This window comes from Oratosquilla oratoria, chromosome 36 (assembly GCF_046742065.1).
Source record: "Oratosquilla oratoria isolate Oo_2021 chromosome 36, ASM4674206v1, whole genome shotgun sequence".
NCBI lineage: Eukaryota > Metazoa > Arthropoda > Malacostraca > Stomatopoda > Squillidae > Oratosquilla > Oratosquilla oratoria.
The window spans coordinates 10,705,376-10,717,353 of NC_134812.1; the positions used below are offsets into that span (position 1 = coordinate 10,705,376).

The 11,978-nt window shown below is 45.2% G+C and overlaps 1 protein-coding gene across 4 annotated transcripts in view; it reads right to left on the reverse strand.

The window, feature by feature from the left end:
- The window catches only part of S6kII (Ribosomal protein S6 kinase II), a 1,295,804-nt gene that overhangs the window by 22,604 nt on the left and 1,261,222 nt on the right, over positions 1-11,978 (reverse strand). For all 4 annotated transcript variants that reach the window (XM_076174453.1, XM_076174454.1, XM_076174452.1 and 1 more), the window contains exon 14: positions 11,719-11,836. In XM_076174453.1, the coding sequence (XP_076030568.1) occupies positions 11,719-11,836 (118 nt within the window). The remainder of the gene's footprint in view (positions 1-11,718; positions 11,837-11,978) is intronic.

The window sequence follows — 11,978 nt, forward strand, 5'->3', positions numbered from 1 at the left end:
AATTAGATTTATTTCCTCCGATTGCGTCATTCTTTCAATAAATCTGTGATGTTGATTCGGTTAAAGGTCGCAAACTCCACCTATCAGGAGGCTAGGACGATGCCCCTTACAGAGGACTTTATAGCGTGGAATCTATTATCATTATTATTATCATTATATTTATTATTATTATTATTATTATTATTATTATTATTTATTCATTGTTTTCTTTTTAACAGAGGACATCCCTTGGGCAGATTCAGATTACGATCAACAGCGCTCCATAAGTCCAGGGGTTATGATCACTACGAAAACTACCGGATAGTGAGTATAAGAACAACTTACTGAAGCTTCCTGTTCATACCTGACAGACAAACTGACATATACAGATTATCTGATACGCTTAATGACTCACCAACAGACACGACTGACATGTATGTGACATATCAGTCACACAAAATGACGTGTGTGTTACGTGTCCGTCACACGGAGTAACACTCGTGTCACGTCTGTCGCTGACTGCGTCACACATACGCGTGACATGTCAGTTACTTGAAGTGACATGTCACACGTACGCGTGACATGTCAGTTACTTTAAGTGACATGTGGGCGACACATCCCCAACACCGTCCGTCACAGTCTGTCACGTCTTCGATGTTGCATGATGCAATCAGGAGATTTGGCTTGCAGTCAGGCAGTCAGGCAGTCAGGCACATTGTGTCTTTTCGTGTCTTGGTAGCCATTATGCCTTCTCGCTATGCTTTCATCTATCACTCTCTCCCCCTCTCTCTATATTTCTACCTTTAATTTACTCTCCTCCCTCCTTCACTACCACTCTCTCTCTCTCTCTCTCTCTCTCTCTCTCTATTTCTACATTTAATTTACTCTCCTTCACTCCCTCCCTTTCTCTCTCTTTCTTTCTCTCTATTTCTACCTTTAATTTACTCTCCTTCTCTCACTATCTCTCTCTATTTCTACCTTTAATTTACTCTCCTTCACTCCCTCTCTCTCTCTCTCCCGTGTGTGTGTGTGTGTGTGTGTGTGTGTGTGTGTGTGTGTGTGTGTGTGTGTGTGTGTGTGTGTGTGCGCGCGTGTGTGTGTGTGTCTGTTTGTTTGTGTCTGTGTTTTGCGCGCGTGCATCCCTATCATTTCCTACCTGACAGGACCTACCAAATTACTCGATTGTTATTCCCGTGTCATCATCATCATCATACCTTGGCTCCCCCGAGGTCCGCGACGGACCAATCTGCTAATAGTTCAGTTCGTCACCCGAAGTCCGCGAGAAAGTCCGCGGACAACGACGGCGGCGGACGTGACAGCCATCAACTCAAGATTTTTTTTTTTTTTTTTTTTTTAATTCGTTCAGAGTCTACGAGGCTCCGTATCCAGAACGTAGGCTGAGCGTCAGAAGTTGTCTGAAAGCGTGCCCTTGGTCAACGAAGACTTCCCCATATGGAGGAGGGAAGAAGGGGAGGAGGGAGAGGAGGGAAGAAGGGGAGGAGGGGGGAGGGAGAGGAGGGAAGAAGGGGAGGAGGGAAGAAGGGGAGGAGGGAAGAGGGGGAGGAGGGAAGAAGGGGAGGAGGGAAGAAGGGGAGGAGGGAAGAGGGGGAGGAGGGAAGAAGGGGAGGAGGGCGAGGAGGGAAGAGAGGGTGTAGTACAGGAAAGAGGAGAGGAGACGAGAGAGAAGAGGAGAGGAGAGGAGACGAGAGGAGACGAGAGGAAATGAGGAGAGGAAAGAGGAAAGGAAAGAGGAGGGGAAGAGAAGGGGAGGGAGGAGAGCGAAGATATGTGAAAGATGAAAGAAAGAGGGGAAGTTGGAGGGTGGGAGGGAGGGGAGTAGAGAAGGCTGGGAGGGAAGTAGGTAGGTAGGTAGGGAGGGAGGGAGGGAGGGAGGGGAGGATAGTTGAGTTTTGGTGATGGAAGAGAAGTATACTGAAGATCGAGGAAACCGGAACGTAGGAAGGAAAGGAGGGGAGGAAGGGGAGGGTGGGAGGAAGGGGAGGGTGGGAGGAAGGGGAGGGTGGGAGGAAGGGAAAGGTGGGAGGAAGGGGAGGGTGGGAGGAAGGGAAGGGTGGGAGAGAGAGAGAAAGGTGGGAGAGAGAGAGGGGGAAAGGCTGGGGAAGGAAGGAGAGGAAAGGAAGAGAGAGGGAAAGGGTGGGGAGAGAGGGAAGGGGTGGGGAGAGTGGGAGGAAGGGAAAGGTGGGAGAGAGATAGGGAAAGGTGGGAGAAAGAGAGGGAAAGGCTGGGGAGGGAAGGAGAGGAAAGGAAGAGAGAGGGAAGGTGGTGGAGAGGGGAGGGACGAAGGGGAACGGGAGAGAGAGGGAAGGGAAAGAGAGGGAAGGGAAAGAGAGGGAAGGGCTGGGGATGGGAGAGATGGAAAGGAAAGAGAGAGAGAGAGAGAGAGAGAGAGAGAGAGAGAGAGAGAGAGAGAGAGAGAGAGAGAGAGAGAGAGAGAGAGAGAGAGAGAGAGAGAGAGAGGGAGAGAGAGGGAAGGGGGGATGGAAAGTGGAGACAAGAAAAGTACGTCAAAAACAGACCGAAATATAATTATGCAGAATCGACAAAGTGCACAAGAGTTAACTTTACATAGCTGCATTTCCGTAATGGGGAGGTGTTCTAGATGATGCTACTACTACTACTATTACTACTATTAATACTACTACTATTTTTAAAGCGACTTTCATCCTTATGAAACTGTGTAATGAAGCAATTAGGACCAGGATTTGATTTCCACACCGTATATTCATCACGCTCTCGCCAATTACTGTTGTGTATTACTATTACTATTACTACTTGTACTACCACTATTTCTAAAGCGACCTCCATCCTTGTGGAACTGTGTGATGAAAGCAATTAGGATCATGATTTGATTTCCACATAGTATGTAAGCCCCACTCTCGCCAATAACTGTGGTCTACTACTACTACTACTACTACTACTACTAGCCTACTACTACTGACCTCCATCCTTGTGGAACTGTGTGATGAAAGCAATTAGGATCATGATTTGATTTCCACATAGTATGTAAGCCCCACTCTCGCCAATAACTGTGGTCTACTACTACTACTACTACTACTACAACTATTATTTTTAAAAGCGTCATACTTGTGAAATTGTGTGATGAAAGCCATTTGGCTCATGATCTGATTTCCACATAGTATATAAACCCCGCTCTAACCAATAAATGTGTACTACTACTAGTACTACTACTACTATTTCTTAAAGCGACTTCCATCCTTGTGGAACTGAATTAGTATCATGATCTGATTCCCACATAGTATATAAGCCCCGCTCTAGCCAATAAATGTGGTCTACTACTTCTACTACTACTACTAGTATTACTACTACTATTACTACTACCTGACTGCTTCATCGAACTATGCACTAACTACTACTACGCCATTACAGCGCCGCCTCTCGCGTGGAGGACACAAATCTCCCAGGAGATCGGCGGCTAGGGCACTGACCCCTTCCCCCTTCCCCCCTCCCCCTCCCCTCCGGGGCCAAACCGGCATCCTTGATGTATTTATTAATTAATTTATTTACCTATTTCCCTACGGGGAGACGGGGCAGAGGCGTGGCGTCCTGGTACCTGTGCCCGTGTTACTAATGCTATTTGACAGAGACGCATAACGAAATCTGGTCCCCCAGGATCCAACCAACACCGCACATACACACATACCAAATCACAAACAGATGTATACTCTCCTACTGGGATTCGAACCCTCGTCTGAGCGGCTTGCTTTTTATGAGACGAGGGCCGTACCATCGTGCCTTCCGTCTTATGAAAAAAGCAAGCCGCTCAGGCGAGGGTTCGAATCCCAGTTGGAGATTTTATTTCCAAAATGTCATAATGACACAAAAACAAACAGATTTGTCTCGGGAGGTTTGGTCCTGCAAGGACGTTTCGGGAGTTGACCTAATCTGGGCTTCGTCAATCTCAACTCTATTCACTATTACGTCCACCCCACATAGACATGTTAATACTACACGAAAGGGATGTGCCCATTGAACCCATGCCGGGGCAGGAGGGTCAAACCTGTAGAGATATGTTTGGAGTGGGATGCAAGGGTGACTGCATGGGAGCTTGCCCCTCGGAGAGACCGTGGAGGGGACTGGCGCCGGCGTGTGAGTGAAGCAACGCGCCCCCAGGCGTATGACGCCCCTGACTGGTGATGACGAAATACAACACGGAATGTTATTCGCAATCTTCTCTCCCAAAACATTGTGTGGACTGAAACGATCATTCACATATTTTGGATTGATTCGGGATTCGAACTCACGCCCATCTGCTCCTTCTGTTACTATCATACTAATAAACATATACACATATACACACTAGCTATATGACCCGCAAACACACACAAACACACGCAGCATCACCCAATGACCTTCTCCACATCTGTCATAACAGACAAGTACAAGCACATAAACCGTCCTACACGTACACGTACACACACGCACACACACACACACACACGCACACACAACCCCCAATGATTACAAATAAACAAACACGTACCCTACACGGCCTGAATACACTACAAATAGCCAGGGGCAATATCGGAATCAGAGCAAATACAATTTAAAACACTTCATGCATTCACATAACTTACACAGCGCAATCATGCAAGAGGCGAAAATACAATAACGCGACAAAAGGCAACAGTACTGGACACGACAGCCCCGACGACCAGAACACAGAACAGGACATCACGAGCAGAGGAGAATTTTACCTTCGTGAACTAGAAAGTAAAAGAACGGAAGCACCGAAAAATTAAAGAGACGTGGTTGTATTCGATTACGAAATCAACACACATCAATACTACCAAACACAACGTTCTATCCACAAAAGCAGACGAAGACACCTCGTTTCACACGTATCCGACTTTTCGCCGTGCGCCGTCAACGACACGACGTCGTGTTCTCAAATAAACCATAGGTGTTTACGGAAGCTTTCACACGTGGTTGTGGTCGTGACGTGTGAAAGCGTCCATAGACATCCATGGTTACTTGGGACAGCACGACGTCGTGTCGTGGGCTGCGCACGGCGAAAAGTCGATACGTGTGAAACAAGCCTTAGTGTCTATCGTTGATTTTGTTGAACATCTCTTAGAACTCTACACCAGAAGAACAACCTAATCACATGCCAGCCTGAAGCCTCGTTTACATTGGGCAAGTTGAGAAGCAAGTCAAGTGTGCAAGTTTCTTGAACTGGAGAGGAAAGCGAACAAGTACATGTTCACACAGGCCAAGTCAGAGGCAAGTGGCCTGCATGAACATGTACTTGCTTGCCTTCCTCTCCAGTTCAAATAACTTGCACACTTGACTTGCCTCTCAACTTGCCCAATGTAAACGAGGCTTATCACACAGTCGCATCCTCAGACGCGAACAACGTATCATGCATACACTTTAAGCACCTACGACAGAAGAGAGGAGAGGAGAGGAGAGGAGAAGAGAAGAGAGGAAAGGAGAGGAAAGGAGAGGAGAGGAGAGGAGAGGGAAGGGTACATGAGGGAACTGGGAGTAGGGAAAGGAAGGAATGGGAGGGAAAAGGATAGGAAAGAAGGTAAAAAGGAAAGGCAAGGAGGGGAGAGAAGAGGAGGGACGAGAGTGCGGTGGACTGGAGAGGAAGAGAGGGGAAAAGAGGGGAAGGGAAGGGAGAGAAGAGAATGTGGAAAGAGAGGGGAGGATTAGAGTGGCGTGGAGAGAAGAGAAGAGAGAAGAGAGAAGAGAGGAGAAGAGAAGAGAGGAGAGGAATGGAGAGGAATGGAGGTAAGAGACATCACTAGATTACATCGCAAGGCCCGACATCTGAATATGTAAATATGAATTTAGTGTGTGTGTGTGTGTGTGTGTGTGTGTGTGTGTGTGTGTGTGTGTGTGTGTATGTGTGTGTGTGCACGAGCGTTTCACCTATTTAAGTGTTACAGGAATGACTTGTATGTCTTTTCTTTCGTACTTCAGTTCATATCATAATTCATCTTTAACACAGAAACGGAACTCCGCGACTATAGATAATTCTCCGTATACTAAAATGCTCATCATCCCATTCCCACGCTGTGGGAAGTGAGAAACCCATCGACGTTGGGTCGCCTCCCCGTCTGACTAGGGCTGTCGGGAACCAAGGCAGCAAGTTTACAGCAGGCCCCGGGACTCGAACTCACGTCCATCTGCTCTTTATTTCGAGACACTTAAGCTATCAAGTGACCCCTTATACCACTGTTTTCCAACCCTGGGGACGCGACCTCAAGTGGGGTCGCCAAGACATCTTGTATGTTTTTTTTTTTTCAAAATTATATGAATTCAGTACAATAACCATGGGAAGTCGCCAAGACATCTTGTATTTTTTTTTTTTTTTTTGGCAAACTTATATCAATTCAGTACAATAACCATAACAAAGTTAACTTTGTCTTTTATAACCTTACACATATATTTAATATACTTGTCCGCTACTTTTTACAGTCAACAACTAGTTACATATATTAACACATATAACAAATAGATTAGTGGCGTCGCGATCATATCATGAGGATCATATTGGGGGTCGCCTGAAGAAAATGGGAAACATTGCCACATAATGTATTACTATGTAAAACATGTACACATACAAGCTGACTATTCGACGGTAAACAGGAATTTCTCGTGAGGAAACAAGACGCCATTGAGGTGTTGATTGTCAGAAGCAAGTGTGGAATATCCAACGTATAAAGTCTTGACAATATCCGGTGGCTCCTACGATGTCAAACAAGTAACTCTTCCATTATGTAGCAAACATGATTTGCTTAGCAAAACTCCCGGGGATTTTTTTGTTGTCCTGTCATCAACAAGGAGGACAACATTGCAATGGGTACAACTGACCAGCAAGTGTGACACTGACGAGGTTTCAAGTATTCAGCAGTCTGAGGACAGATACACACACGCACGCACACATAATTTACACACGCAAGCACACACACATACACATGTACACACGCACACACACACAAGAACATCGCTATTCCATTTCGTCTATAGTGTACATTATTAACTCATTTTAGTCTGGTCCTAGAATTAGCTCAAATTGTGCATTGTCAGTGCATCACTGTTAAGTTAATAAATCGATTAATATTTATTATTACCATTAAATCAGCATACAAACATACACCGAAACACACACACACACACACACACACACACACACACAAAGGCAATCCAATGCAAACATTTCGTAAAACAAGAACGACACCCAGATAAACAGAAACGATTATAAAGAACAATATTCGATGACAGTCAGACAGTTAGCATACCGAAGCCACTATGCAACACATTATGGAAGACTGCAATGTACACAATCACGCACGCTAATAACACAACAGACACTCTATAAGGGAATTGTGCGGAAAGCCCAGTTTCAGCGGTGGTCTTCCTCAGGGAGACGGAGGCTGCTCGGCCAGACAGTCTGGGGAGGAACAACAACGACAAAAAGATAACGACAGTGACTACAAAAGAGGCTAAGAGCATTAGTTCTCGGTGGTATTTGACTTCGGTCGTCACTAGTTCCAGTATATTAAGGGCAATGCCTATTCCAGCTCCCGTCACTCAACCTCGAGAATCCCACTCATAGTCCCGAAGTCATTCCCGAAGTCGCCAAAGTCTTAACCTCCTTCGCTACGTATCGACTTTTCGACGCGCGCCGTCCACGACACGATGTCGTGCGCCGTGTACGACACGACGTCGTGCTATCAAATCACCATGGGTGTCTATGGACGCTTTCACACGACCACGACTATGCACGAAAGCGCCCAGTACAGACACCCATGATTATTTGATAGCGAGACGTCGTGTCATGAACGGCGAAAAGTCGATACGTGTGAAACAAGCCATACGGCTTCATTCGACTTTGGGACCGCAATCTACATTTCATACTTGTTACAACTATATGTTTTTATTGAGTTAAAAAGGCGTCACAACAGAAGAAGAGGAAGAAGAGAAGAAGGCAAAGAAGACGAAGAGGAAAAAAAACAGAAGAAGCAGCAGAAGAAGCAGAGAAAGAAGAGGAAGAAACAGAAGCAGAAGGATAAGCTGAAGGAGAAGCTGAAGAAGAAGGAAAAGAAGAGTCGGAAACAGAAGTTGAAGAAAAAAACAGAAGAAGAGAAAGAAGACGCAGAAGAAATAGAAGCAGAAGAAGAAAAGGCAGAAGAAGAAGAAGAAGCAGAAGAAGCAGAATCTGAAGAATCGGAAACAGAAGCTGAAGAAGAATAAGAGGCAGAAGAAAAAGAAGAAGAAGCAGAAGAAGAAGAAGCAGAAGAAACAGAAGCTGAAGAAGAATAAGAAGCAGAAGAAGAATAAGAAGCAGAAGAAGAAGAAGAAGAAGAAGCAGAAGAAGAATAAGAAGCAGAAGAAGAAGAAGAAAAATAAGAAGAAGAATAAGAAGAAGAAGAATAAGAACAACGAAGAAGAAAAAGAAGCAGAAGAAGAAGAAGAAGAAGAAGCAGAAGAAGAATAAGAAGCAGAAGAAGAAGAAGAAAAATAAGAAGAAGAATAAGAAGCAGAAGAAGAATAAGAAGCAGAAGAAGAAGAAGAAGAAGAAGCAGAAGAAGAATAAGAAGCAGAAGAAGAAGAAGAAAAATAAGAAGAAGAATAAGAAGAAGAAGAATAAGAAGCGAAGAAAAAGAAAAAGAAGAAGAAGAAGAAGAAGAAGAAACAGCAGAAGCTTCCCTATGCCCGTCTCGACCCTCCGCGGCGAGCACAAGACCGACGGACCCGTCACACCATCCGTCCAGACAGATTCGCGCTCCAGACAGACGACTTAGACACAAAGCTCGGGCATGAAGACATCGAAATGAGCCAGCGAGACGTTGGCGTGGGCGTGCTGGCAAACCCTGGCCATCCTCCCACGCCCACGACAGCCCGCCCGATCACTTCAGTTCGAATCGAAATGCTCTTGGTCCCATTCTTTTTTCGGAACGGCCCTACCTCAAAAAAAAAAAAAGAGGAAACATGGTCCTGGGGGGTTTGAGAGCTCGACTGATGTCCTATAACTCTTTCGTTCGATCCCAGGACTCGTACAGTGGTCTTATCTATATATGTATCTGCTTCTGAGCTCCTTCATCCCAGCAGTCTGCTGATACATAACTGAAGAAGAAGAATGTGGCGAGGAGCCTACGCCAGGAGGCGCTGAGTAGCTGCTACCTTCACCTTATGCTCTTAGACTGAAGGGGGCAGGTAACAGTCATTGCTGGGAATCGGGGGAAGTGCAGGATTCGAACCCGCAACTAGGCGAACGCGAGACCAGCTCGCTTCCGATTATATCACCAGCTTAACGTCGCGAACTCCCCCTCCCTTATCAGGAGGCTAGGACGGTGCCCCTTACAGAGGACTTTGCAATTTGGAATTTAATGAGCCATGTCCTTGGTCCGACTCGCCGGTGGATGGGTTCGAACCACCATCACTTCGACCTCCGCCGAAAGTAGCAACGCTCTAATCCGCTCACTAGATATTTTTGGATATTTAGTCACGCAACGCTTTTAATGGTTGGGGACTAGCCAATCAGATATGTATGTATGTGTGTATGTGTGTGTGTGTGTGTGTGTGTGTGTACGCGCGCTTGGAACAATATCCAAGACACACCTCCACACACGAAGTATTCGCTTCAGAAAACAAAGAGTCTTAACACATCAAGTCTTCCCGGCAGAAGTCTTCGAGTCCTTTCAGCTCCGCCGACTACAAAGGCCCAAATCAAATAAGGTCGGGAGTCTACAGGCCCCAGCAGGTACAAAGTCCCGCGTATGTTTGTATCTGGATACAATGGAGAGTCGGGCGCGGGGCAGATGACCTGGGAGTGTAAGTCGATGTGTTTTATGGCAAAGAATCTTCGGGGGCGTTACGTGTCACTCACTCACTCACTCACTCACTCACTCACACACACACACACACTATAGAAGAGATTTGAAAAAGAACAGCTTTCCTCACAGAGTAATAGACAGTTGGAACAAGTTAGATGAGAAAGTGGTGTGTGCAAAAACAATACATGAATTTAAAAATAGTTTAGATAAAATGAGATATGAAGACGTGACCCCACGAGCATAGCTCCCCTTCCCGTAAAATACAACTAGGTAAACACACACACACACACACACACACACACACACACACACAGTTTTCCCCCACAGAGTGGTGGATGTATAGAATACATTAGACGAAAGAACAGTGTGTGCAAAAACAATACAAGAATTTAAGAGCAAACAAAGATACAAAGACGGGATCCCACGAGCTTAGCCCTCTTCCCGTAAGATACAACTAGGTAAACACACACACACACACACACACACACACACACACACACACACACACACAGGCAGGCGCGCGCGCGCGCACACACACACACACACACACACACGATATAGAAATAAAAAAAATCAAATGAAAAATTAAAAAGCGCTGTGACACATGAAAGCACGCTAAAAAAATTGACGTTTGTTTTACAATGGAAAAGCAATATTCAAATGTGAAATCCACTGAATAAGAATTCCATAAAAAGACCGTTTCGTTGTATTAGTTCAAAAACACTGAATATTACACAAAGAAACGTAGATGACAAACTCTTCCATACATAGAAAGGTAGGAAAAAAAAAGCAAGTAAATAAAATAAATGAATAAATTAAATTATTACGTTACTCCGTGTTCCTTCTGGCAGATGAACGAGAGACGCAAGTTCCTGTGTTTTTTCCAGACTTTCTTTTTTATTGACCTAAAAAGACAAACAATAAAACGGACCAGACTTCTAACAATTTCACCATCTGGATTGGTGGAAAGGTTCCACTTGAGACGCGTCGTCAGATTGGGGCGCGTGGGACAAAGGTCTGATCCTTTATCGTCACATTGGGGCGTGTGGAACAAAGGTCTGTCCCTTTATCGTTACATTGGGGTGATTCGGACAAAGGTCTGATCCTTCATAGTCACATTGGGGCGTGTGGGACAAAGGTCTGATCCTTTACCGTTACACTGGGGTCCGTGGGACAAAGGTCTGGCCATTTATCGTCACTTTGGGGCGTGTGGGACAAAGGTCTGTCCCTTTATCGTCACACTGAGGTTGGTGGGACAAAGGTCTGATCCCTTATTGTCACACTGGAGTGCGTGGGACAAGGTCTGATCCTTTATCGTCACACTGGGGTGTATGGGACAAAGGTCTGGCCCTTAATCGTCACACTGGGACGCGTGGGACAAAGGTCTGTCCCTTTATCGTCACACTGGGGTCCATGGGACAAAGGTCTGACCCCTTACGTACTTCGGGGCACATTGTTTCGTCTGGGTTGTCCCCAGACGATTTTATTCAGGTATATGTCGCCACACTTCGGAAGAACGTTCTGATCCCGACAGTGACCGAAGTAGTGTGTACATACTTGCTCTCCACTGGGGGAGGTAACCGAGTAAAGGATTACAAAGGAAGAGCATGGCGGCAGGAGACCTTTTGCTCCATAACTAGGTCGGATGCATAAAAAAAAAAAAAATAATAATAATAATAAAATAGAATAATAATAATAATAATAATGATAATAAAATAGAAATAATAATAATAAAAAAAATAAAAAAATGAACAAAAAATAAAAAATATAATAAAAGAATAAATAAAGAGATAAGTAAACAAATAAACTAGATAAATGAACAAATGATAAGCAATAAACAAAAATGTAAACAATAATAAATAATTAAATGAATAAATAATAACAAAACTCGAAGACTCCTCCTCGAGCTTACCTTCGCTGCAGGGGAGACGGAGACCCAGTTCCCCGAGTCGAGGCTGAACTTGCCCTCGCCGATACGGTGAAGGATGTCCTCGGCCGTGTCGCTCGGGCCCTGCGCGAAGGGCGTTTGTCTGAAACAGAAGAGACTCCTTTAGTATCCCGAAGAGGAGGAGGAGGAGGAGGAAGAGGAGGAGGAAGAAGAGGAAGAGGAGGCAGAAGGCCGGAGGCTTCAGAGTGTCAGAGACGACATGCAACACCGCAAGACTAAATTTC